Source organism: Mytilus edulis, chromosome 4 (assembly GCF_963676685.1).
Source record: "Mytilus edulis chromosome 4, xbMytEdul2.2, whole genome shotgun sequence".
NCBI lineage: Eukaryota > Metazoa > Mollusca > Bivalvia > Mytilida > Mytilidae > Mytilus > Mytilus edulis.
The window spans coordinates 98,499,201-98,526,661 of NC_092347.1; the positions used below are offsets into that span (position 1 = coordinate 98,499,201).

The following is a 27,461-nucleotide window of genomic DNA, read 5'->3' on the forward strand; positions in this document are numbered from 1 at the left end:
TACTGTCAGATCAATAAAAAACAGAAGTGATCATAAAGTTCAATTTTTTCCTGCCACAGTTTTTTTTACCTATCAAAAGTACTAGGCTTATTATTTGGCACACCAGATGCACAATCTGTTTATGTAAGAGACGAACCTATTTAATTAAGGAACAAAAACTGAACATTGCCTAATGAGCCACAATAGTGAGGTCAAAGTCAGATGAACCCTGCCAGACAACATGTACACCATGTAATTCATTACACCAAATAGAATTGAGCTATTGCTCGTAGCATCTGAGACACTGACAAAATCACGTAAGCCTATTATTATTAATGAATTATTGACAAATGAAGCATGAATATGGAGTCAAAGTAATATGATCCTGCAATGTACACCTTACATTCAATCCATACACAAAATATAGTGGCCCTATCACTACACAGCAAAAAGTGCCACGCATGTTTCACGCATGGTAAAGAAAACGTGTGTAAAACGTATGTTTTTTGTGCGTTTAACGCATGTTTTTTACAACATGCGTATAACAGGCGTGCAAAAACATATATTAAATATGCGTTACAAAACGCATGAAATATTTCACATGTGTAAAACATGTGTAAATACAAACTCATGTAAAATACATGTTTTACATGCGTTTTACATGAATTTCAAAATTATGTTTTTTTTATGACTGATTTTTTATCTTTGGCTTATTTTTTTTAGTTTTGTAGTGAAAATTAACAATTTATAAATGAACGACATGATTTGAACCCCTCCTTTATCCTTGGTTGGGAAACCCCTTTGAAAAATGGGCTTTTGGCTGGATCCGCCACTGAAGAATGTAATATAAACTTGAAAGTTTGAAAAATAAATGAAAATTACAAAAACATGTCTGCCTAAAATATTTAATATTTTAATTTCAAAGCATTTTGTTAAGCTTGAATAGACAAAATTTACACATGGTTAAAATGAAATGCTGTAAAGTATGTAGATGAATTAATGTGTTAACTGACTAAATATACATTGTGATATTTGATATGCTGTCATTTATTGTCTTTTCCTTTACTTCTCATCATTGATGTCCTCCAATAGAAGCATGAGAGTATTATCTGACACAAGTTTGGTAAATTCTATATTTTGATTCAGTTTATATTAAAGTTCTATTCGTCACAGTCCTGTTGCTACAAATGACTGGAACTGCTTCCTAGCAGAATTACTGCTCCTTTTTAATTTGCCCAAGACATTTCCGTGTGACAATTTCTTCTGTAAACATAAAAAAGGTGATTAAGTAAAAAGACATTTGTGATGTTTATATAAGAGATGCTGAATTTCACAAGAACTGAATGTAACTGAAAGTCAAAAGTTCACGAAAGGCAAATATATACTGAACATTCTTATGAAAAAAATGTGCAAAATCAACAAGTTATTATACTTGAAATAAGTAACAAATGCAGTTTTCTAAAGCAGCTTAACTCCTGCAAAAAAAGCTAATCTGCAACATTTATTGAACTCATCCATGACTTTGTCTTGCCAAACTAACCTTTGAATTTGATCAAAAAAATTATAAAAACAAACATGAAGTTGAACAATAGGATTGAGATTGACAATGCAATTTTCATTATACTTTCCATTTTAAAGTGGAACTATTAATTCCTGTAAAAATAGTTTCTTGGCACTTAATTTTTAAACTAGAAAAAGTCAAACACCTTCCTTTTTAACCGAATTTCAATGCATAATTAACCAATGCTGATTATTTAACTGGTCTTAGCAAAGGTGGATTTAGAGTGGGGCCAGGTAAAAATTTGGTTGATTATATAGGGAATCACTGAAGCATGACCAGAGTGGGCGCCCTCTTAGGCAGTCAGTGGCTTTCTACTTATGAACAAATGATGAAAAATTCTAAAATCCTACAACTCACATAGGCTTGAGAGAGCTCACAATGCTATTTTCCATATCATTTATATTTCCAAGTGGCAACATAAAAACAAACTACTATTCTTTAACTTCACCAAAACATTGTATGGGAAAGAGAATGTGCAAACATGAAAAAAACTGGATAAAATGAAAACTTGTTGCATTTACTTTATCCCTGCAATGTGTTGTTTTGCAAGACAAAATTTTAAAAAGATGAAAAAGTACTAACCTAACTAGATATGCAAATGCAGTGAAAAATTTGCAGCTAGCATATAGACATAATAAATGACAGATTTTTTTCTGTAAAATTCCTGTTGCATATATTCATACCTTCTTCAGATGAAGGATAATTTATAGCATGGCACATTTGGTATTAACTTTCAGTAAGCAAAATATTTACCACTTGATATCTCTTCAGATTTATTGTTTGTTGGGATGCTGTCCCACTAAAATATACTTTACACATTCTTTTATTCAAAAACAGATTAACTATTTAACAAAAGTTATTGCAGAATAAAACTTCTTACCTGAAGAGTCCATTTTTTCTCCAGTGTCGATTACAAGTACATTTCCTTTTCTTTTTTTTGGTCACATTTTTTAAACAGTGTCTTCTGTCCCAAAAGTTTTTTGTTATTGCATGTATTGACTTGCTTGGAAACTTTAATAAAAAATATATCAGTTATAGATAATTAAACATGTTAAACAAAAATTGTAAAACAAATTTCTCTGATAATTACATCTATACATATATATATATATATATATATGTGTACGGGAAAACATGGTTTATATATAATGTTTGAGTTTTTATTAGCTTTTAATGAGCTTTCAATAACTGAAAGTACTATTAAGTTTTGATTGTTTGTCTTCATGTTAGAATTTTTTAGCTTTGTACCAATTCAATGAATCAAAACAATTTCTAACCGATTTCACCACTTTGTTCCTCTTTTGTGCTGTTACACAACAGTAACATTCTATTTATGCCTGTTCCAAGTCCGGATGAAATTTAGTTGTTGTTTGATGCAGTCTGCCATATTTGATTTATTTTGGCAAATCATTTTACATTTTGTCATGTCAAGCCTTGATGGCCTGTTATACATTTTTTGTAGCTGACAGTATGAGCTTTGTTCATTGTTAAAGGTATTAAGGTGTCCTATATAGATGCTTAAATCCAGTTCATATAAACATTAGTAGATAGTAATCTCATAGGCAATCATACTACATTGATCTCCTTATTTTCAATATTATTATTCAAAATTGTATTATTTTTAACACATGTATAATTTGTCACAAGGAATATAACTCAAGTTACAATCTAATGTAGCTTAGTTAATAAAGCTGCCAGTGTAGTGTGCATTCCAACACAAAATTGTATATATCTTAATTTGTTTAACACTGTGTCTGAATTCTAGTCATTTTGCCATGTTTGGATATCATACCTGGTCAAATGGGCACCTAAGCCACCTTTGATAGTTAATATGGCATAACAAGTCAAATCCGCCCCTTGTTAATTCGGGTAACCCGCAGTAGTTAAGTCCATACCCAAAATTAATATTATGTTTTGCCCGCCCCCCCCCTTTTTGTGGGAAAAATTTGGTTGATTATATAGGGAATCATTGGAGCATGACTGGAGCAGGCCCCCTGTTAGGTCAGTCAGCGCTCCCCCCTCCGAAAAAGTTATGGATCCGCCACTGAAAAGATCAGGAAAATCAGGAAAGGCAGATTTATATCCAAAAAAAAAAATCAATGATAAAATTTAATTGTTTTCTTTTTATCCTCATCTGTATATACTGCAGTAGAGAATAGAACCAATAATAACTTTCAAATTAAAGATGAAAACCGTTTTTAATATCAGGTGACAGTTAAAAAATCAATTGCAGAAATGTCGTGAAAAAAGGTGCCGATTTTACTTTAATAAGGTGACGAATTTACCAGGTGCCCGTGTGTTTTGTGTCCAGTAAAATTATTTAGAAATTACAGAGTTTTTTCATGTTAATTAATTCACCGTATCGATATACTTACACTGAGTGAGTCTTTGCAAAATTGTTCATTCTGTTAGGTACATAGTGGCAAGTGATAGTCATACCGTATTTTATTTATAAGTTGTACAAAAATAACCGCGGGAAATACCATTACATTGGCATGGAGACCCAAAGGAAATTACGGAATCCACATTCATATTTTTTTTTTAAGGTCCAATCGGTTACATACAATTATTAATCATGTTTACTTGTTTTCATTACTTATAAATCTACGCATGGATTTCAATCATTTAATGCCGTTTAAATAGAATTTTTAATGCTTAGCCTTTGGTTTAATATTAGCCCGTACGGTTCACCCGGAAACAAGCGTTCAGACAGACGACACTGATATTGACATCATGGTTCGTGAAGCAAAACGCAAATTTTATGGAAGATATGAGATGCAGCTAGGACAATGTAGGATATCTTCAATCTAGGACACTAAAGACAAGATGGGTAAGAATTCAACTTTAATATTTTATTCGATTAACATTTCACGAAGGATTTTTAAATGCCATTTCCACAGGAGTTTGAAATCCTATCAATAACGGGGTAAACATAAACCAAACTTGAATATCACAAGTAGAGCTTCACTCGAATCAATCTTCTGTGATTTATCCAGTTTGAGTAAATTATAAAGACATGCACGAACTAAGTTAAGACCGTAAAGTAGAACCAGATGACAATTAATGCTTACACTTCCGGAGCACCCGAGATCACCCCTTGTTTTTGGTGGGGTTCGTGTTGTTTATTCTTTAGTTTCCTATGTTGTGTCGTGGGAACTATTGTTTGTCCTTTTCATTTTTAGCCATGGCGTTGTCAGTTTATTTTCGATTTATGAACTGTCCCTCTGGTATATCTTTCGTCCCTATTTTATCTGTTTATAACATAATGTATACATGTATGTCTCTTTGATAACTATACATTTTTTGGTAGCGAGTGAAACCGGAGTGAAGTTAACACTGGCTTCGTCATATTCATGTTGTCTTCCCAAGTTCTGAGATAAACTATCAAAGCACGTAAACAATAAGATGTTTATTTAAAAGACATATACAATACCATAAATACACAGTGGGGCTGCCGCTAGTCTACATTTTGTACTTGTTAATGTTATACACCTTATCGCTATTTGTCCGCCATTGCTGGAAATCACACAGGTTCCCGTAAAATTTTGACGTCATAAAACAAAATGTCTGACGCCACAATGGAAAAGTGATTGTTGTTGACGTCAAAAGTTCAAGCGGACGGGTCAGCCGGGAATAGCGATAAGGTGTATTGTAACAGTCCCTAATGTGGAAGCCATAGGATGAGCGTCCTCTCAATTCAAATCCTATTACATGTAGTAAACTTTCCTGAACCTAATGAGTGACATCATACTTATAGTTCCTAGCTAGGGACAAAGAGTCCAATAGGGTTTGGAAGTCTGGCAAGATCAAAGTCCTGACAATAATAATAACATGGCAGGTGGCGGTCTCGGGAGAAAGAGTTACGGAACTATAACTGTATAAGTAATACATTTGTACTAAGGCCAAATAAAAGTATATGTGTGGTTCCAGTAACCCTACCGTCTCTACTTTGTTGGCTTAAAAATAGCCTACACTAAAGATTTTATTGTCATTTTTCATTAAGCACTGTTAAAGTCAGAATGTTGCTCCCATAGACTCAATGTAAAAAAAAAACATTAAATAAAAAAAAAATCCCTACCTACCTACCCAACTTTTTTTTCAGATGTAACTGGAACCACACATACTTTTTTATTTGGCCTAAGACATACCAACTTTTCAAAATGCCCATGGGGGTTTTACGTTCAAGATGGCTATAGTGTAAAACAATGTAGTCCTACAAAACCTTCAATGGGGCCTTCAAATACATTTTAAAGTTGTTTTTTGGCTTCTCCTTACTTTAACAAGCTTATGGCCATTTTAAAATTAATTGTTTTGTTAAAAATTATGGACAAAATTGATCTTTCAAAATTTTTTTTTGGAGCCTTCATGGGGGAAATCCCCCACAAATAGTGACAGTTGGCAGGTATGCTAACAATACATAACACCAGACTAGAGGACTGTGAAAACAAGTGACCTGGCATAAAATGAATATCCTGGTCTTGTTTCTCAATCTGGGGTGACTGGTAAGAACACATTCATAAATCATGGGCTTTAAGGAATCTTATTTAAGAATGTCATATCAAATTAAAATTTTCAGAGAATTGGATTATAAAATTACAAAACCAGGTGCTCTGCAGGGAGAAGCTTTCTACGACCCGCTGAAAATATCATAACATGTACATGTATATCGGTATGATAGAAAAAAAAATTTCTCCGATTAGTAACTGTGTGGATGATGAATAAATGACAGGGAGTTTAACCTCACTGCAATAATATATAATATTGTAGCACTTGATACAATCACTTTTTAAACGACCGCAAAAATTAAAAAAAATTTGGTCGTATATTGGTATCACGTTGGCGTCGTTGTCTGCGTCGTCGTTGTCATCCGAATACTTTTAGTTTTCGCACTGTAACTTTAGTAAAAGTGAATGGAAATCTATGAAATTTTAACACAAGGTTAATGACCACAAAAGGAAGGTTGGGATTGATTTTGGGAGTTTTGGTTCCAACAGTTTAGGAATTAGGGGCCAAAAAGGGCCCAAATAAGCATTTTCTTGGTTTTCGCACTATAACTTTAGTTTAAGTAAATAGAAATCTATGAAGTTTTGACACAAGGTTTATGACTACAAAAGGAAGGTTGGGATTGATTTTGGGAGTTTTGGTTCCAACAGTTTAGGAATTAGGGGCCAAAAAAGGGCCCAAATAAGCATTATTCTTGGTTTTTGCACAATAACTTTAGTATAAGTAAATAGAAATCAATGAAATTTAAACACAAGGTTTATGAACACAACAGGAAGGTTGGGGGTTGAGATCCCAGCATTTTAGGAATTAGGGGCCAAAAAAGGGCCCAAATAAGCATTATTCTTGGTTTTCGCACAATAACTTTAGTATAAGTAAATAGAAATCAATGAAATTTAAACACAAGGTTTATGAACACAACAGGAAGGTTGGGGGTTGAGATCCCAGCAGTTTAGGAATTAGGGGCCAAAAAGGGGCCCAAATAAGCATTTTTCTTGGTTTTTGCACCATTATACTTTAGTATAAGTAAATAGAAATCTATGAAATTTAAACACAAGGTTTATGACCATAAAAGGAAGGCTGGGATTGATTTAATTTTGGGAGTTTTGGTCCCAACAGTTTAGGAATAAGGGGCCCAAAAGGTTCCAAAATTAAACTTTGTTTGATTTCATCAAAAATTGATATGCGGAATCTAACTGTGTATGTAGATTCTTAAGTTTTGGTCCCGTTTTCAAATTGGTCTACATTAAGGTCCAAAGGGTCCAAAATTAAACTTAGTTTGATTTTAACAAAAATTGAATCCTTGGGGTTCATTGACAGTCAGGGGCGTTACTTAAACAAGTTATTTTTTTTAATTACTTATGTAAGTAATTTTTTATTTTAAATACAATAAAATTACTTAATAGAGTTATTTTAATTTTCAATAGAAACATAGACTAAATGTAGTTTTCATGATTTTAAACTACATTTTATATCATAAAATAAAGAATTTATCAAATTTGAGAGAAGTATAGAGATGAAGGGTTACTTTGAAAATAATAACAAAAATATTACTTGAATAAGTTATTTTAAACATTTTTGAAAAAAATAGCAATTACACTTATCTAAGGCACATATGTAATTTATTTAGGTTACAAATTATAAATAACTTCAGGTCTTAATTAATTCACAAGTATCTATCTATTTATATCAGTCTACCTTCAAGATTTTAGAGGAAAATGATAATTTAATAGTCCAAAGAGACCAATCTTTGACCCAGAATGAATCGGTATGAAAGATAAGTGCGTCGGAAAGTTAATTAGTGTTTCTGAAGAATTAGTTTTTATATATCAAGGGAAAATAACCAGATAACTGTGAAAATTATTTAAAGCTAGTAAAATCTGTATTCTTGGACACCTATAAAAATTATAAAAAATAATATTCAGAAAAATAACTTATATAAGTTATATTTAAATAAGCCTCGTTTTCAACATTACTTGTATAGGTAATTTTAATTGTTACTTGTTTAAGTAATGCCCCTGACTGATTGATATGCTGAATCTAAAAATGTACTTAGATATTTGATTATTGGTCCAGTTTTAAAGCTGGTCCAAATCGGGGTCCAAAATTAAACTTTGTTTGATTTCATCAAAAATTGAATAAATGGGGTTCTTTGATATGCCAAATCTAACTGTGTATGTAGATTCTTAATTTTTGGTGCCATTTTCTAATGGGTCTACATTAAAGTCCAAAGGGTCCAAAATTAAACTAAGTTTGATTTTAACAAAAATTAAATTCTTTTGCTTCTTTGATATGCTGATTCTAAACATGTACTTAGATTTTTGATTATGGGCCCAGTTTTCAAGTTGGTCCAAATCAGGATCCAAAATTATTATATAAAGTATTGTGCAATAGCAAGAAATTTTCAATCGCACAGTATTCAGCAATAGCAAGAAATCAAGGCCGTAGCGCAAGGCCGAACAAAGTGAGGCAAATCGCCGAGCGGAACGAGGCGAAAAATTTTTGAGCCGAGCGAAGCGAGGCGAAATTTTTTTTTTTGGGGGGGGTTCGGGTGTCTGAAACGGGAAAAGCTTATTTCAGCATAAATATGGGAGAAGTCAATGTATTTATAATAAGAAACAAAAGAAACAAATTAACAGAAATGCGTTTTTTTTAATAGCTAGCCTAGTAAGTAACAAAACAAGTTTCACTGTATATCATAGTTAATCTCTGTTGGTCAACCAAAACTTCCCGATTCTCCTATGTCCTGTGCTATCGAATAGCTTCAATACACGTTCTTTGTCCACTGCATCATTCCTATGCACATGGAGCATGGCAAGCCCACAAAGCCTGTCACCACCCATTGTAGCCCGTTCCCATGTTTTCAAACGCCTTAAACTGGAAAACGATCTCTCACAACAGACTGATGTGACAGGCATAGTTAAAAGTACTTGCAATATTGTGAAAACATTTGGGTACAAGTCTTTGTTAGCCAGCTTAATTGCTGTCGTGAGGCTTCCTTCATCTAGCATACCTACTGTCTTTCTTACCCACCTTTCAAGTTCACATGTTAACTCTTCCATGTTTGTTACGTCCGGAAATGCTTGGAAAAGGTGTTCAATTAATTCCGGTGTTAACTTGCCTACATTTTTTGGAATAAGGTAATATCCTAACATTTGATTTTTTACCTCATCAGGAAACCGGCGTTGCATTTCACTAATAACGTGATCCAAAAATGGGAAAAATAAATTAATTCGCCAATGCTGCTCTGCAGTAGAGGCAGTTGCTGCGTTCTCCCTATGAACTTGACGACCAACTCGCCTACGTGGCATTAAGTCTATTTCAATAGCATCTGCTATGACAGTACCTCGCCTGAAAAGTTCTGAAAAAATTTCCTCTGTTCTCTTTTCCTGCAATAATTCCAGAAGAATTTTTGATTCCTCAAAAGCATCCACCATGTTGCAGTCAGTCTTTTGAAGGAACAATGTTAGTGGCTTAAGAATGCTCAAAACAAATTGGGCAACTAACACGGCAACAATGCATTCGGGGTCTTCCAGGTAGCGCCGATAACCACTTGCATTTGTCCTAGCATCACTTGTGCTTACATTTTCAATTTTAGTCAGAGCAGCATGAACAGATTTGTAGTTTGCAAGAAGTGACGAAACCGTGTCTACTCTTGCTGTCCACCTTGTTTCGCATAAACGCTTCACCGAAACATCTGTTCCCTTTTTCAAAAGTTTTATGTCGACATCTTCTTCCTCATTTTGTAAACCTTCAAGCATATCATCTACTAATTTTGTATTACCTGTAAATGAGTTTAGGATGGTTTTACGCTTGTGGGATGCACACAAGAACCATGTCATTTGGCCGACTGATGACATCAAATTTCGTATCTGGCGCACATCCTTGCAACTCTGCGTCACCACAAGGTTAAGGTTGTGCGACTTGCAGTGCACGAAGGGTGCATCTGGACATTGTTCACGTATGCGCTGTTGTACACCTGATACATGTCCACTCATGACAGAGGCTCCATCGTACCCTTGTCCACGCAGTTTCTGCAATGGTAGTCCCCATTTGTCTAGGTTACTAACAATTGCATTAGCAATATGTTCAGCGTCAACTTCCTTAGGTTCAACAAATCCTAAAAAATCCTCTCTAACCTCATACGTGTCATTATCAACATATCTGATACACAGCGATAGTTGCTCTGTCACGGAAACATCCGTAGTTTCATCGGCCATTATGGAATAAAAGCCAGATGCTTTACATTTTTGCACAATTCGTTCTCTTATTTCAAGTTCACAGCATTGTATCAATTCGTTCTGAATCTGTGGTGATAGGTATGTCATAGATTTGTGTGCTGTTTCGAGATGATCTTTTAATACCGTATCAAAGTTAGATTTCCAATTGATGAAAAATTGAAAGTTTCCGTCTTCCTGGTGAGATATTTTATCCCAATTTCCCCTTAATGCAATGTTCCTCTGCCCTAACACGATTATCACATCAATTATGGAAAGAAGTATATCATGATTTTTCTTGACCTTGTCTTCATATGCTTTGCTTAATGATGAACATATACTAGGTTTCTTGCCTTCGCATACAGAGATAAAATTTTCAGCCTTCTCAACTGCATTTCTATGGTCAACGGAGTCGTCATGTGATTTTAAAGTTGATCTTTTATTACCCACTGCATTTTTCCAGTCCGTGAAACCTTTACTGCTAAAAAGTCCACCTTCATCCCGAAAAACAACACAATACTTGCAATATGCAACATCTTCCGTACAGGAATATCTTAACCATGGAAACTGGGATTCCCAAGATGGCAAATATCGTCTCCCCCCCTTTTTTAGGATAAACATTAGATATTTCGTCAGCATCTTTTAGCATCGCCAATTTCTGTTCATCTGTACTATGTTGGTTTTCAATAAGAAATATAGCTGGATCAAGCCCCTTTTGACTACTAACTGACATTAGAGTGGACTTTTTACTAGTACTCGGCTCTGGTGTTTCCCTTATTTCTGGATCTGGTTCATTTTGAATGGGAGAGGATATATCTGGAGTTAATTTTTCTGTATCAGAATGGTCATCTACAAAGAAATTGAACAAATAAACCTGATGCTAGCATGATGATAATGATGATGAATGCCTTTTTCATCTCCTGTCCAGCAGCAAGTTATAAGCTTATAAAAGACGAGAACATATTATAAGCATCAATTAGGATATATCTATTTTTAATACATAATCATAATCCGCTGGAAGACATGTCAACCTAACTGGACACATTTATTCTACCAACTTTCAAGTCATTGGTTTTAACTATGAACAACCTGGATTCGAACCCACGACCTTACCGCTCAAGAAGCAATGGAACACATTAGCATACAACCAGACAATGCTGATCATAATCAGAAAAAGAAACACGAAAAAAATATTTTCAAACAATACTAAAAATATATTTCACACTTTTATTACTGATAAATAAATATAATGAATTGCCTTAAATTAATACATTAAAGATTTGAGTCTCCCATAAAAAGGCGCTTCGTGATTTTGTTTAAAACTAATTATAAATAATTATTATATTTTTGGTCAATGAATTATTTTATCGATTAGCATTTGTTGTTCAGTGAATTGATAGTGTATACATTGGTAACTATAGCATTATCCATCCAAAAAATAAAACAAGCAGAAAGCCTGCATACTTATAGGGGGTGTTTATACTCATGAGTTACCTTTCTCATCTTTTTTTCTCTTTAAAGAACCCGTCTTCAACCAGTTTTGTAAAGACATCACGAGTTTGTTTCAATTTTCTATTTTGATTTGTAATCGGAACACTTATTGTTTTACCGTCAGCGCTATGGTAAAAGCTGCACGCTGCAACATAGTGGACACACTGTATGTAGTGTGCCGGTAGATAATTTGAAACTCGAAACTCGCATAATGATATTAGTATGATAATGTAAAATACATAATTGAAAAAAATGACACTTTTAAAGTTTGGTCGTCGTTTCAAAAGTGAGGCATTTGCCTCATTTGCCTCCATTACGCTACGGCCCTGGAAATCTTCAAATGCACAGTATTGTGCAATAGCAAGAAATTTTCAATTGCACAGTATTGCGCAACCAATATAGTGAGTTTAGTATAATATACACTTCTTAGTTTTATTATTTGATTGACATGAATTGTTTATACTGATATCTGAAATATTTGCCACTGAGACATTATGCAAACTGCCTTATGTAGGCATTAAAAATTTAAGGGACTGTTGGTCCATCTTTCAGTATTACATTGGATGATGATTCAATTTTTGTTTCCTTGTGTTAACTTTAGTTTGCAATTGCCTCATGCAAAGGATTAGGTCCAGTAAGACCCCTTTTTGGCCCCAAAATATACCTAGCAGTTTTACAAAATTGTTTAAATGTAAACTTCTAGTTATTCATCGGAAAGTAGAATGCTACTGCTACAAAAATGTGAGCTGTTTTCAACAATACAACGCACATATATCGGGTACTAGCATCATTAAGTCATGCTAAATTACTGAAATCTTCACAATATTAGAATTTTAGTTAAATTTTAGACGTTTTTTTGTCTTGAATGAAAGTGGCCGCATTTGGTGTCCATTCTTAAAAATATTGAAAAGTAAGTTGTATTTGATGATAACACATAATGTATATAAAGGTTGAGGATGAACACGAATCAGCCATTTCAATTAATATTTTATAGTGTGTCTTTCTATGTTGTGATGTTACACTATTGTTTCAGATAAGGGTGAAGGTTTGGTACCATTTAAAAGTTTAAACCCCCTGCAATTGTGTGTCACCTGTCCTTAGTCAGGAATCTGATGTTTAGTAGTTTTCGTTTGTTGATGTAGTAACTAAGTTGATAAGTTTTTCTCGTTTCTTCTTTTTATACGCCTATTTATGTGAGTACATATGTATTATGGTACATGTATACCGTTGTCTGTCTGTCCATGGTCAACATGTTGGACATTAACTCATAAATGCTTTAACCATTTTACATAAAACTTCGGTGAATTGTTTATATCTATTGACATGAGCTGCCTTTCATTTTTTATAAGGTTTAGATTTTAAGTTTCTGAGTAACAGGGTTGTTCATAAAAAAAAGGTGATTTTCCGGTTTTTAGTCAAAAACTCAAGAATGTTTACTCCTACTTGCAAGAAATTTTGGTGAATTGTTTATATCTTTTGACATGAGATCCCTTACAATTTTTATAATTTTAGATATTGGGTTTTTGAGTTACCGGATTTTATTCATAAAAAGATGGGGAATTTTTCCAGTTTTCAGAGTTATGGCATGGGGTTTTATTCATTAAATAAAGGGGATTTTCCAGTTTTGGACAATAACTCAAAAATGCTTGCAGCAATTCTCATTGGATGGTTTTACTCTAGTAGTAATTTTTTGGGCCCTTTATAGCTTGCTGTGCATTGTGAGCCAAAGCTCTATGTTGAAGACTGTACTTTGACCTTTAATGGTTTTACTTTTACATGTTTTATAAATTGTGACTTGGATGAAGAGTTGTCTCATTGGCACTCATACCGCATCTTCTTATATCTATCATCTTCATTTTGGCTTTCAGATGAACACATGTGTCTGTAATTGTAAAGTAATATGAAAATAGTTTCTGTAAATTTTTTATGAAATGGATTTCTTTTTATCCTATAGGCTAGTTATCAAATTTGACCTCCCCTAGTATGTCAGGAAGGGTACATGTACATGGATGTTTAAAAAATTCCACAAATGGTGAAGAAAATGACAAGGGAAGACGCCTAGTAAATGTTTCAAGTACAATTCAGCAATGGTAAGTATATTTTTATGGTGCAAGATTTTTTTGCTGAGTTGAAAACAATCCATGGCCTTCCGTTGTTTTTTGCTCTTTGTCAGACTTACTGTATTGAATATATATGGGTGAGAATTTACTGTCATGAAATTTTTGTTACATCCAAAACTGTCTTTTCAGAAAATTTGAAACTGCTCAGAAAATGAAAAGACCACTGAAAATTAAACCTAGGGATCAAGGCCTTTCCATTTCTGTATGCAAAAAGATAACTTGTTCATGAAACATGATATTAGTGGCATTTTTTCATTTCATTGAATGATGTAACACAGACTCCAAAACTTCTTTTTCATACAGGTTTTCAGAAATTCTATGAACAATTAGACATCTGTGTAGGGTAAAGTCTGTTCATTATCTCTTTACAAATTAAATACTAGCAATATTCTGTCTAATTTTGACCCATATTCAAGAAATTTCACTTTTAAACTCATGGATGTAACAGGACACAATTTCGGTTTTCTTTTCATGTTTCTGATTATATCACAATCAATTTTTGGTGAAAGGTTACAGAATATAAGAAATGCATAGTGCAAATAAAAAAAAAAGTTGACTAAATCCAATTGGGTCCTCATACTTTTTTTATTATAAACTATTTTTCAAATTTGTTGTCTTTGTTACATCAAAAATTGATTTAGTTTCAGTGTTACATCATGTTCTGCAGTATCTCTTTTAGCTTAGCCCTTCATGAACCTCTCCTGTATTAATATTGTGGTGCAATGTGAACTAATTTTCATGTGTAAATTGGGTTACTTTTATTGATGAATTTTTCATTAGCCTAAATTTAGACAAAAAAGTCAAGGGTGTAACAATATTATTGCATTGAAATGGTTGTGCCATTCTTTATCTATCAGAAGTCTGTTTACATCAAACTTAGCTGTACCAAATTTGTCAGGTTAACAATCTAGATGATATCAGATTTAGAAATAACTAAACTAATCACAGTAATCCTTCATTACATGTTATTTATGTGGTAAATATAACTGAAATATTTTATGTACATGATGTAACAAATCTCTGGTTTGCACTTCCTTCAATTTTGCAACCTTGTTTTCTTCATTGAAAGTTGAAAAGACTGCATGTGTTGAATATGGTTGTACAATAGTATGACGTAATGTCATAAATATTTCAAAACATCAATTGAACTTTGCTATTATGTTAATTGGTTCTCTTTTATTTAATTTATTAGTGTTGTATATAAGATGTAACAAATTGACACCATTTTCATGAATGTCAATCACTTGTGTATTTGAAGTTCTTCTACGAAAAACCGTCCATGCACAACATTATACCCAAATATTGGAACAGTTTATCTCCGTGTAAATCTGCATGTTTTGGACAGGGAACATCTCAAAGCTGTTTTAAGTAACATTTTTCGGATGTAACATTTATGACACCAAATGTTACATCTTCAACTTCTGCAAATATAACCTATTTTCTCGTTTTAATATAACATATATACCCTTTTAAGCACCATGAAATAGTTATCTAACATCTCTTGTTGATATTAATATTCACATAGCAAAGAGTATTTGAAAGATACATTCAACTGAGACATGTTTTTAACAACAAGATTTTTAAGGACACGATAAATTCAACAAAATGTCCACCAAAAGTCACATTGAAATTTAGTATAAGAAACACTTGCATCAGAAAAAGTGGAATTCTATTGGGGTTATTTATATCATCATCATGCAAGTTTTCTCCCATTCTATGTTTTATTCATTCTGAATCTTAATTTGCCATACATTTTAAGAAATTGTCAGATGTAACACAAATTCCATGACAGTAAATTCTGACCCATATGTACTTTGTAAGACAACTTGCTTTCAATACATTATTTATGCTGAAACTTTATTACTATATATTATGGTAACTTTGCTGTTACAGTCTTTGCTGAACTGACATTTGAACTTTTCTACTATACATTCAACTAAAACATCTTGAAAGTTCTTTCTGTCTGAATTGCTTTTTGTCTGAGACTTGTTGGTGAGACAGAGTTTGGGATTCACTGCTGTTACAAATAGTAAGGAAAATTTATTAAAAAAGATATAATGCAATAGAGAAACAAGGGGTATACTATACATGGTATATATCAATGAATCAACATTAGTTAATACACAGCGAAAAAAAAAAGAAACACATACAATTGCAAGATGGCCCCTATATGGTTTTTTGAACCTCATGGAAAATTGACCATCAGGTCAAAATACAGCTTTGGCAATTTAATCCCCTTGTATGGGAAATTGAACATTGGGGTAAAATAAAGATTTTGGCTGACAAAAAATGTATATCTCTGAAAACAAAGCATTTAGAGCAAATCTGACATGTGGTAAAATTGTTTAACCAAATATTATGAAACTTACACACCCTGATAATATCAACTAAATGCAGATCAAGTACAAATTTGGGTAGGTCACTTTTACTGTTCTGGAGTTATTTCCCTTATTATAACATTATACCTATGCAAGAGGGGGCATCATCTGTGTCCCATGGAGATAAAAAAAAAAATAATTATGAAAATGGACAAATCTGACATTTTGATAAACCAAATATTTATAGTGAATCTAGTGTTTTATTTAGAGATGTCTAAAAAGATGGAACATGATGATCCGGCATGTATTACAGCTGATTTCCTTATGCTTGCAAAGTAAAACTTTGGTTGGCTTGCTTTGTTTGTATAATTGTTTATACATGTACAAGCTTTGTGAATAAGATTGACATCTTTAAACAATATATATATATAGGCATAGTTAAACCTGTATATATTATATTTGAATTCAATTGGGTGTTATCCTAATATGATTGTACAATATACAAACAAAGCAAGCAAGCTAACCAAAGTTTTGCTCTACATGCATAAGGAAATTAGCTGTAACCCTGTATGGAAAAACACTGTCATTGAGAGTGAATTGAAACTATTTGTACCTTTACCATGTTTATAATTAGTACAAAATGACATCTAATAAAGAATTAATTCAAAACTTAATTTTATTTCATTTATGTTACAGGAGTTTCTGGAAATCCAAGCAAAACCAAAGGATTTTTTCATAGAAAGGACTTCTGTAGGCAAAAAAAGTAGGTATGTGTATAAATATATTTATATTTATGTAATATTTTGAGAGAGATTTAAAAAAAAAAATGTTTTAATCCTTGCTCTTCCAAACACATTGCAGTTGTTAAAGTTTCATGGGTTACCTATAAATAAATGAATGAAAAGTTTCAACTTAATTCTTATGGTTATAACACTTTAAAAACTGCTCGATTTTGTAAGTAAAAAGATCAGTTGTGGTTACATTTTGTATTGCAAGATTGTTTTTATTACAAATATTAATTGCTTCCAATTTTTAGCTACATATATTAAAGTTTAATATAAAAATAAGAAGATGTGGTATGATTGCCAATGAGTCATTACTCTCCACCAGAGACCATTGAAGAAGAATTTAAAAATTAGCAAAACTCATGCCAAATGTAAAACCAAAAATCATGTGTCTAAGACTTAAATATCAATCAGTAAACATCTAATTGATTTAGAGTCTAGAGAATAGACTGCCATTAATCATAGGATAAGGACATGATCTTGTACAATGCAAAAATATAGGTATCAACAGTTTGTAAAACTGGTCAACATACATGACATACATATGTGTATAACAATAATGTTTAATTTGGTTTTAATTTACTGATAGCAAAATCAATATTTATATTTATAAAATACTTTGTTGTTATATCAAAACGAGACAAATATAAAAAAGTAGATGTGGTATTATTGCCAATGAGACAACTCTCCACAAGAGACCAAAATGAGACAGAAAAGCATGTTAAAAAGTCACTGAGGATATGTCATTATTTTTAAAACTAACAACTTACAGTATATGGGAATAAATCAAATTAAGTTTTTAAATGTATGAATGTAATTTTTTTTTTCAGATGAAGACAACTTCAAGAAGAGTGACATTTAGAAGATAGAACATTCTATTGATATTGTTATTATGTCAACAACAAAAAAAACATAAAAAGTTGTGTAACGTTTTGAGATTGCTGTATAAAATAAAAGTAGAGTGAAATCAAATTTTTGGAAGTTTTTTGAAAAATTTATATTCTGCAACAACTAGACAACAGAGAAAAAAATTATGAATGAAATTCTTTAAAGTGGATTTATTGAATTTTTCATTTAACATATGTTTAAAAAAATAATACAATCTCAGATTTCTCAAGACATTGGTTATTATCAAACTGACAAGGGACACAACTTCAAAATTGTATTTAAATTGATGCTAGAGGAAACATCTTATACACTTTTGGGGTTTTCCTTTTCATATTACATGCATAAGTCAACAAATGTGTTTGTCAAAGTTTAACCATAAGTAACATTTTAACAAAAATTGTCAAATACATGTACAACATTCCACAAAATCCATTTAAGACAATTTTGACCTCTTTTTAAAAGAGTTGTGGTATTACTGCCAATGAAACTACAGAGACAAAAGATTGTCGGTTTATATTCCATGAAATATTTCATATCATGGTCTTTTCAATCATCTTAGTGTCAAATGTACCTGATCAAGGATTTAGAAACATGAAAATCATGTTACAGATATTTCTTTTGTTTATTGGTGTATTTAAACAGGAAAATTTTAAAGACTGATGAAAAGTGAAGTCTGATCTGCAATATATGATTCTGATGTTGCTTGTCAAACATGTCAAAAGGAGATTTGTGGTCAAAATAACATGAAGAGATGTTGTATGATTGCCAATTGGACAACTATCCAACAGAGTCCAAATTAAACCGATTAAAGCAATTATATGTCCAGGGAACAGCCTTCAAAAGTAAACATAAGTCGTCTTGGTTGTGTGGAACATATGGAATGTGAACTAGTAAACTTGACAAAGGTTTTATGGATGATTTGGAATAATATCTTATAATTTGTTTGAAATATGCATAATACGCATGTTTGTTACACACATGCTATACGCATCATTTAAAACGCATATTATACACATGTTTCTTACAACACATGTTTAACGCATGATTTTGAAACATGCGTTTTACATCACATATATTTTTCATGTGTAAAACGCACGAATAAGGCATGTTTTAAACATGCGTTTTACATAACATGTATTTTTCATGCGTAAAACGCATGAATAATGCACGTTTAAAACATGCGTTTTACATAACATGTATTTTTCATGCGTAAAACGCATGAATAACGCATGTTTAAAACATGCGTTTTACATGCGTGGTAGGAAAAAGACGTTTCCCATGCGTTACCAAACATATGTTTTACATATGTAAAACATGTGTAAAACATGCGTGGCACTTTTCCCTGTGTATAACAGAAACTGAGAAATGGACCAACAACAAAAAATCCATTGAAACTTGAAAATGAGGTCAAGGTCAGACGAAATGGCCGTTGCACATGTACTACTGGTATTACAATTATTATGCCAAATAAAGTTGACCTACTGCTTACAGTATCTAAGATAAGTACTTGACCATGAAAACAGATCACATATTCATGAAATGAGGTCAAGGTCAAGTTAACCCCGTCTGAAAAACATGCAGACCTTGCAAGGTACACATGATATAATATAGTTACCCTATTAACAAGTGACACCTTATGTTGCTCAGTCACAGGTAACACAACACATATAACAAATCAGGCACAAACGCATATAACAAATCAGGCACAAACGCATATAACAAATCATTTCTTAATACAGAGGCCGAGTAATATGTGAGGAAAAACTATTGCCCAATCATAGGTATAATGAAGATTGAAAGTATCATCCATTGGGAAGCAACTACCAGGTAAATCTGTCAATCACTTATATGGTACAGCTTAACATTATAAAGTTTTATCACTTAAATGGTACAGTTTAACATTATAAAGTTTGGATATAGTACAGTAGATAAATACTGTCATATTATGTAAAATTCTATGCTCAGTGAAGGTGGCTCTAGCACTCACAAACATCTTTAATCATGCTACCTTCTTTATGTACCGGTCCTAAATCTGTATATCATATTTTTCTTCAATTGAATTGCTATAAATTGGGTTGTTAGAACGTTTTCTTGTTTGAATAGTATATCCTATTTTATGTTGGGACAATTTACACCTAATTACCCCTGTATACAGTATGAGTTTTTTCACATTGTTAAAGGCTATATAGTAACCTATAATTCTTTCATCTTCATCATTAGGAAAATCTACCAGGCATAATTGAAAATCATTGAAATATAAATGGAGGTGTACCTGCTTGCATAATACTGTTATAAAGGGACATAACTCAAGAACAGTAAAAGTAGAAGCAAACTAAAGTTAGAGAACTGAAATCAATTTTGTAACAGCCTTCAACAGACAGATATACAGACTGACACCGGTAAAACTTAATCCTATCTCTGCCACGGCGGAAGCAGCATTTAAACAAACAGAAGATACCAAGAGAAAACTCACAATGCAGTGGCGGATCCAGAACTTTTCCTAAGGGGGGGCCCGCTCCAGTCATGCTTCAATGATTCCCTACATAATCAACCAAATTTTTCCCACGAAAAGGGGGGGGGGGGGGGGGTGGGCCCCTCAGGGCCCCCCTGGATCCGCCTATGCAATGTCATGCCAACTTCCAAACCACCACAATAAGATGTATAAAAACATAACTATTCTTTATATAGAATTGACTAAACATCAGATCTTCCATTATACAGAAGCTGTGTACCTGCTGAATGTTATTGATTGACAAGTTGAATGCAGTATACCATCAACACTAAGAAACATGACAAACAAGAATATACTTCATGTTCATATTTTATTGTGTTCTTTTTATGTTTTATAAGAAGATATTGACACATACTTTATGCATGAAGCTCAGATCCTTCTAATGAAATTTGTTAAATGAAATGAATATAATAAATATGCTTATAGATTTACAGATCATGATGAAAGAATCATAAATGATGATTTAAAAACGATGATGTACTACTGACAAACAAACTTAGGTATGTCATAACAATGTTATTATATACAAATAATGGGCCAATTTACACCAAAACCATTCACAGGGTGGTCATATCCTTCTCTTCTGTGTACTGATGTATAATACTGAAAAAAGAAAGAACTGAATAAATGACATGTAATAAGATGGTCTTAGATCCTTATATCTATGGTAGTTGGTCTCTGGTGGATAGTTTTCTCATTAGCAATAATATCTCATTTATGTTTTAAAGTACTAAATGTGTTGCCCTTTTCTATGAAGCTACGTATTTTGTTGGTCGCATCAACAAATTGTTTCACCTATGAAACAATGAAATGCAATAATAACTGTAGGTAGATATTTCATATTAATATAAGTTTATACAGGTTTAATGTGTGACAATGTTCTGACAACTACTGATCTGAAGATCAAACTTTTAAATTTTTTTTTTTTTTTTGTGGTTCCCCATAAACTGACATAATTTCAAACTAACACATAGTTTACATTCCTACCACCAGAAACAGCATAACTGCCTCTTGCTTTTTGACTCAGTTAAGGCAAGACAAAAACCTACCATTATTTCCCCTAATGAAGGCATCTCCATATTTGTTTTTCAGCTGTCCATTCACATATTCTTCTGTTTGTTCCAAAGCAATGTTCATATATCCATCCAAGCAAGCTAAGACACCTAGTAATTTAAAAAAAATCAGAATTATACCTTTACAAATAGTGAACTTCTATTAATTTCTAGCTTTCAAAATTATCTTATAGTATTAAATTCACTGTATATATGTTGTATAGCACAAATTCAATTTAATTAATTAATTATTTTTGTCTAAATAAATTTTAAATGCGCAAAATAATCAACTTATTGATGGTGGCCGCGTATTGGTAGAAGTAGAAGTATTCAGAATAAAAAGTTCATAAAAATATTCAATAAATTCAGGGTTACTGAAAACAAGAATTTTTGTTCATAGCTACTAATATTTACAAATTAAAAAGATTGGGATGTGGATTCCTCTATAAGATTGTTGTGTCAATAGTTTGCTCAGTGTCTCATTCATACATTGGAGTGTACTCTCATTTCCTTAAATTCATATACTGTACTTAAAAGGGTTCTTAAAAATAAACATCAATATACATATACATACTAACTAGATATCATTGAGATGGGAGCCATCTCTGTGGGCCCCGCTGTGAATAATATGCATTAAAAAATTGTATATTTACCATAGGACATGGGTTTGTCAACTGAAATCAAAGTTTTTGACCTTGACCTTTGACCTAGGAAGTTGTAAATAAATTATGACACACCCTTTGGTGTTGGTTTATAAACATGTCAAGTATAAACTTTGAAATGATAACGGTTCTCAAGATATAGAGCGGACAGGATCTTTACCATAGGACATGGGTTTGTCAACTGAAATCAAAGTTTTTGACCTTGACCTTTGACCTAGGAAGTTGTAAATAAATTATGACACACCCTTTGGTGTTGGTTTATAAACATGTCAAGTAAAAACTTTGAAATGATAATGGTTCTCAAGATATAGAGCGGACAGGATCTTTACCATAGGACATGGGGTTGTCAACTGAAACCAAAGTTTTTGACCTTGAACTTTGCCCTAGGCAGTCGTTCATAAATTATGACACACCCTCTGGTGTTGGTTCATATACATGTCAAGTATAAACTTTGAAATCATAACGGTTCTCAAGATACAGAGCGGACACGATCTTCACCACAGGACACAGGGTTGTCAATTGAAACCATTTTTTTTTTACCTTGACCTTTGACCTAGGAAGTTGTACATACATCATGACACGCCCTCTGGTGGTGGTTAATAAACATGTAAAGTATTAAGTATGAAATCATAACGGTTCTCTAGATATGGAGCCGACACAAAGTGTTATGGACGGACGGACAGACTGATCACTATAGGGTGACCCGCCTTTGGCTGGGCCCTAATAAATAAAACATTCAGTTTAGTATCAGTATTGTCTACAATAGGTGACTCAAAAACTATGAAAATAAAAAGCGGAAAATAATGAAGTCCTATTTGTCTTTAAATTGTCATACCTCTGTAATCCACACCTGAATTCAGCTTAACTACAACAGGTCTGCCTATGATTTGTTTCAAAAACTCACTGGGAGTCTGTTTTCTACTCATACCTAAAAATAGACAACTTAATTTTAATTCAAACTATAAATAGAATATTGCTACACATGTTTGTATACATATATTAATTGTGCCATGGGGTATTCAAGATCTATAAATTTATCACAATTGTAGTTTTAAAACATTTAGCATACATTTATTAAATTAAAAATATTATTAGATTTTAATTCCCAAAACATTTTGTGCAGTATAGAATAAAACTTTTCACCTGTTCATGCAACATGTGTTTGAGGCTACAATGATAGATTCAACTAACTACCTTATCTCCGAACTGGCATATTGTTGAGAAAATACCAAAGAAGAGAAATATTAACCGACAAGACCTAAGGTTAATGAGTTCAAGTACAAACTTATCGCCTGTTAATATAAGACATATAATGCATATTAAAACAAGAATATGTCCCATCCGCACTATCATTTTCTATGTTCAGTGGACCTTGAAAATGGGAAAAATCTCTAATTTGGCATTAAAATTAGAAAGATCATATCATGGGGAACATGTTTATTAAGTTTCAGTTTGATTGGACTTCAACTTCATAAAAAAACTACCTCGACCAAAAACTTTAACCTGATCCGGGACAATCGGACTAATGGATTAAAGGACAAATGGACAGACGAGCGGACGCACAGACCAGAAAACACATATAATGCCCATAAATGGGCCAAAAAGTCAGATAATTTAGATTGAATTTGAAACTTCGGCCCAAACAACTGTCGCTGAAATTGGAAATGTAGCCGAAACGACCTCAATTGAGAATAAAGGTGTGTACACGGGAACCTGTGTGATTTTAGTAATTGGCAGTCAAATTTGCATACAAGTGTAAATACGTCTATATGAATATTCAAACAAAGCCAAAGGGATTGGACTTCGAAACAACCTGTACCGAAATTGTAATATGGCCGAACTATTCTGTGGACGAAATGGTAGTGGCCGAAACGACCTGTGGTTGTTGACGAAATGGGACGAAAATTGGTAGTGACCGAAACGACCTGTGGTTGTGGACGAAATGGTAGTGTGGCCGAAACATCTCTAGAAATATTCTTTTCATACAGTTTTCAAACATATTTGTGAGTTGAAGGTAAAACAGGTGTTAAGCCAAAGCTGAACTTTAGATATCATATCGATACCATTACATACTTATAAACTATAGACTGCAAACACTTGTCTTGCCGCTTGAAGAAATGAAAACATATTCTCACGATATCTGCTCTATCAAATGCATTAAGACACGTGATATTTCTCGCGTTAATCAAGATGTCTGCGCCCATGAAGTTATTAAAATCCTTTCAAAATTTGATATCTACCAATATAAGACAAATTAATACATTTTCAAGTAAAGAAATATGTTACATTCATTTTATAGCAAATCAAAGAACTAGACAATACCACAGTTTTTATTGTCATACGCCAAGTTTACACCAGGGTACCTTTTATGTCAAAACCTCCTTACGAAATCGAAGGAATTATAGTCTACAACATAGAGAATGTTGGCGTTGTGGAAAACCAACAAATACCAAGGAAGACATATTTTTCTGCAAGTGTGGGGTTGTTCAATCAGTCAACTCATTGTCTTATTTCGAAATAATGAGCTTAGGTGATAGTTTTGATGTTGACACAGCAGTCTTGTCACAAAAGTACAAAGAATTACAAAAGTTGCTGCATCCAGACAAGCACACATTAAAATCAGAGGTAAATAGTTCATGTTTGGCTGTTTGACACCTGACGGTAAAGGGCATTTCTTTCCTCATATATGTCAATCTATTTTTTTTTAAATAAGTTCCCGCATTTATATGGCCGTTTACATGGTTAAGGGCAGGTATTATGGTATACTGTTATCCGTCCATCCTTCCTCAACATTTTGGTCATTAATTGAAAAATGCTTGTACCAATTTGCATAATACTTTGGTGAATTGTTCACTGGCGGATCCAGAAATTTCCGTAAGTGGGGGCCCGCTCCAGTCACGCTTCAGTGATTCCCTAGTATATAAGCTACCAAATTTTTTTCCAAAAAGGGCCCCCCCCAAAAAAATCTGCCTCTGTTGTATATATCTAATAAGTAACTTCCCTTTAGATGTTTAGTTTTTCACAAATTTTTGATATAAGGGTAGTAATGCCCTTTTACGTCAGGAGTCAAACAGCCATTTTCAGCTGTCGTTAGTGTCAAATTGGTTAAAATTTTACCGTGATTTGTCAAAATCAGTCGATGTTTTTATAGTCTAAAAGAAGGTGTACATTTTATCGCCATACACCAAAAATTACTGTTAACACCATTTGGCAAGAACTTTTACCGTTCTTTGTCATGAAGGTACCCCCTATACAACCCTCTGATAAGACATGAAGAATTTATTGAAATTCATTGTTTTAAAATGCAACAGGCGTATCATGCACTCAAGGCTCAGCTGTTTATTTGTTAGTTGTTATATGTTGTCCACTCCTATACACGACACATAAACAGCCAAACAAAAGTTAGGACCAATAGCCTAGCGCCCAGGCCCCATCGAAAATCACAGAAAGGTAACACTGTGCCGCTGAAAACTCTTTTTTTAAGAGGCTAGGTGGTCTAGTCGTCTAACGCATCTGTCTCAGTGCAATGCGATTTGGCGTCATGATATCTCCCGGCAAGGGAAGAACAAAAGCAAATTTACCAATCTAAAATTGTTGGGCTAATGTTTAGACAAATTATTTATACATATATATGGTATTCTATATTTTTTGATTCCTTAAGACAATATTCATTGTTGCTTTTAGTTTTCAATTTTTGTGTTTTAATTTTCTATTGGGTTGTTGTTCCTGGCCTGAAATTGACATTTGCCCCCATATCTTCCTTCAATTATTTGTGTATATTGTTAACGATTTGTATGTGTGTTTCTCAATCTGTTAACAATTTTATTATACTAAATTCATTCCAGGAAGAAAAAATCCTTTTTGAAGAGCAGTCATCCCTAGTAAATAAAGCTTACAGTACTTTGGTTAAACCTTTGAATCGTGCATTATACATGCTTGAACAAACTGGACACCCAATAGAGGAACAGAATAGTAATGTTGATCAAGAATTCTTAATGGAAATCATGGAAATCAATGAAGACATTGCTGATGCTGATTCTCCAGAGTCACTCAAACCTATAGAAATAATAAACAAGAAAAGACTGGATGATAACATAAGTCAAGTATCTAAAGCCTTTCAGGAAGGGGACATAACTGCAGCTAAACAGCTTGTCATAAAACTCAAATATTTCACAAATATTGATGACAAAATCAAAGAAATTTACAGAGGCCAGTTCTGATTTTTTGTGACCTACAAATACCTGTTGCAAAAGCAACTGAATGTTTATAGGATCTGATATTGCCTAGAATTGTAGCTTCTACAATGTTGGTCTACCTGGATGATTGGTGGGAAAAAAATGATATATTCTTGAAAAAGAGGATAATTTTTTATGGCATTTACTTTGCAACACAGATTATCTTTATACCAGAGGCATTTGGGACAGGAACCCACTGTTATTTTAATCAGATTGGAACCCCTGTTTATTTTTATCTGTGATACGTTTATTCTCGATGAAATTAATTATTTAGCTTAGTTTTTTTTTCTATTGTCTACAAAGTTTGTGATTAAGATAATTGGTAAACTAGAATACAGTCCCACCTATTTGAATTTCAACATTACATTTTTCTGTCAAAATAATGCAAGGGCTAGACACAATTATGTCTGTGTCAACATTTAATGAATTCATTTCCGAGTGGTCTTAATCTTATTTTTTAACTATATATAAAGTTTGAAGTTAATTTGTTTCTATGAGTTTTCATTTTATTTCAATGTATATACGTGTATATATCAAACTACCTGAGAAAATAACAGAAATCTATCTTTAACTCATTTTTGTCTGTCTACTTCAAATCTAAAAAAACATTCAAAAATAAATATAGGTTTCATATCAAGTGAGAATTTGATATTTATTACTTGATATTAACGATCATTAACCCCAGTTATTTTTTTATGTAATGAAACTGATACAAAGAAAGGTTGTGATACACTAGTAAAAGTATTACCAAATTAATATGCAGAATTGTTATAGCCAGTGTGAAGTTAAATAATGCTGATTTATTTTGTGTATATGTGTATGAAGTGGAATATAAATATGTGTGCTGGAAGAGAGTGATGTAAATGTGTGAACAGCTGGTTACATGTCTTTATTAGACACCTTATGAGTATTAATAAAAACTATATTTGTAGACTTTGAATTTTTAGAACTGTCAATTTCCATCTGGAGTTATTATGATTAATGAAGTGGGTGTGGTAAGTGTAGTTGAGACATCTCTAAAAGAAACCAAAGGATGTAGAAGTTAATACTGTAAATTCAGAAATTATGGGATGCATTTATTATTGCGATTTTTCACAAATGGACAACGTTGCATGTTTAATTATTGCGATAACAAAAAAAT

General features: G+C 32.8%; 2 protein-coding genes and 2 long non-coding RNA genes across 6 annotated transcripts; 2 read left to right on the top strand and 2 right to left on the bottom strand.

The window, feature by feature from the left end:
• Positions 1 to 870: 870 nt before the first annotated feature.
• Positions 871 to 4,028, bottom strand: LOC139521212 (uncharacterized). Its single transcript, XR_011664033.1, has 3 exons — positions 3,916 to 4,028; positions 2,421 to 2,551; positions 871 to 1,242 (listed from the first exon to the last, which is right to left on the bottom strand). It is a non-coding gene; the product is annotated as an uncharacterized lncRNA (long non-coding RNA).
• A 203-nt stretch (positions 4,029 to 4,231) lies between these two features.
• LOC139518579 (uncharacterized) lies at positions 4,232 to 17,983 on the top strand. Of its 2 annotated transcripts, none has more exons than XR_011663419.1 (4): positions 4,232 to 4,370; positions 13,703 to 13,838; positions 16,883 to 16,949; positions 17,802 to 17,983. It is a non-coding gene; the product is annotated as an uncharacterized lncRNA (long non-coding RNA). The 2 variants fall into 2 exon arrangements; XR_011663418.1 differs by having other exon boundaries at positions 16,883 to 16,953; positions 17,802 to 17,981.
• Positions 17,984 to 20,664: 2,681 nt separating this feature from the next.
• On the bottom strand, positions 20,665 to 24,265 carry LOC139521214 (U6 snRNA-associated Sm-like protein LSm6). 2 transcript variants are annotated; one of them, XM_071314624.1, is made up of 4 exons: positions 24,159 to 24,265; positions 22,921 to 23,013; positions 21,421 to 21,534; positions 20,665 to 20,974 (listed from the first exon to the last, which is right to left on the bottom strand). In XM_071314624.1, exons 2-4 carry the CDS (start codon positions 23,009 to 23,011, stop codon positions 20,940 to 20,942), a joined length of 240 nt encoding a protein of 79 aa, XP_071170725.1. In that variant the 5' UTR covers positions 23,012 to 23,013; positions 24,159 to 24,265; the 3' UTR covers positions 20,665 to 20,939. The 2 variants fall into 2 exon arrangements, with proteins under 2 accessions (XP_071170725.1, XP_071170726.1); XM_071314625.1 differs by having other exon boundaries at positions 20,803 to 20,974; positions 22,921 to 23,961; positions 24,011 to 24,214.
• Positions 24,253 to 27,256, top strand: LOC139521213 (iron-sulfur cluster co-chaperone protein HscB-like). Its single transcript, XM_071314623.1, has 2 exons — positions 24,253 to 24,710; positions 25,931 to 27,256. The coding sequence occupies exons 1-2, from the start codon at positions 24,276 to 24,278 to the stop codon at positions 26,303 to 26,305; spliced, it is 810 nt and encodes a 269-aa protein (XP_071170724.1). The 5' UTR covers positions 24,253 to 24,275; the 3' UTR covers positions 26,306 to 27,256.
• Positions 27,257 to 27,461: the final 205 nt, after the last annotated feature.

Bases quoted from the DNA above. Each gene is read 5' to 3' on its own strand.
- LOC139521214 (XM_071314624.1), bottom strand. From the start codon at position 23,011: ATGAGTAGAAAACAGACTCCCAGTGAGTTTTTGAAACAAATCATAGGC. The intron at 21,535-22,920 runs GTATGACAATTT...TTAAATTACTAG, and splicing joins TTCAGGTGTGGATTACAGAG to GTGTCTTAGCTTGCTTGGAT. The intron at 20,975-21,420 runs GTAGGTTTTTGT...TTCTTTTTTCAG, and splicing joins CTTCATTAGGGGAAATAATG to TATTATACATCAGTACACAG.
- LOC139521213 (XM_071314623.1), top strand. From the start codon at position 24,276: ATGTCTGCGCCCATGAAGTTATTAAAATCCTTTCAAAATTTGATATCT. The intron at 24,711-25,930 runs GTAAATAGTTCA...AATTCATTCCAG, and splicing joins AGCACACATTAAAATCAGAG to GAAGAAAAAATCCTTTTTGA.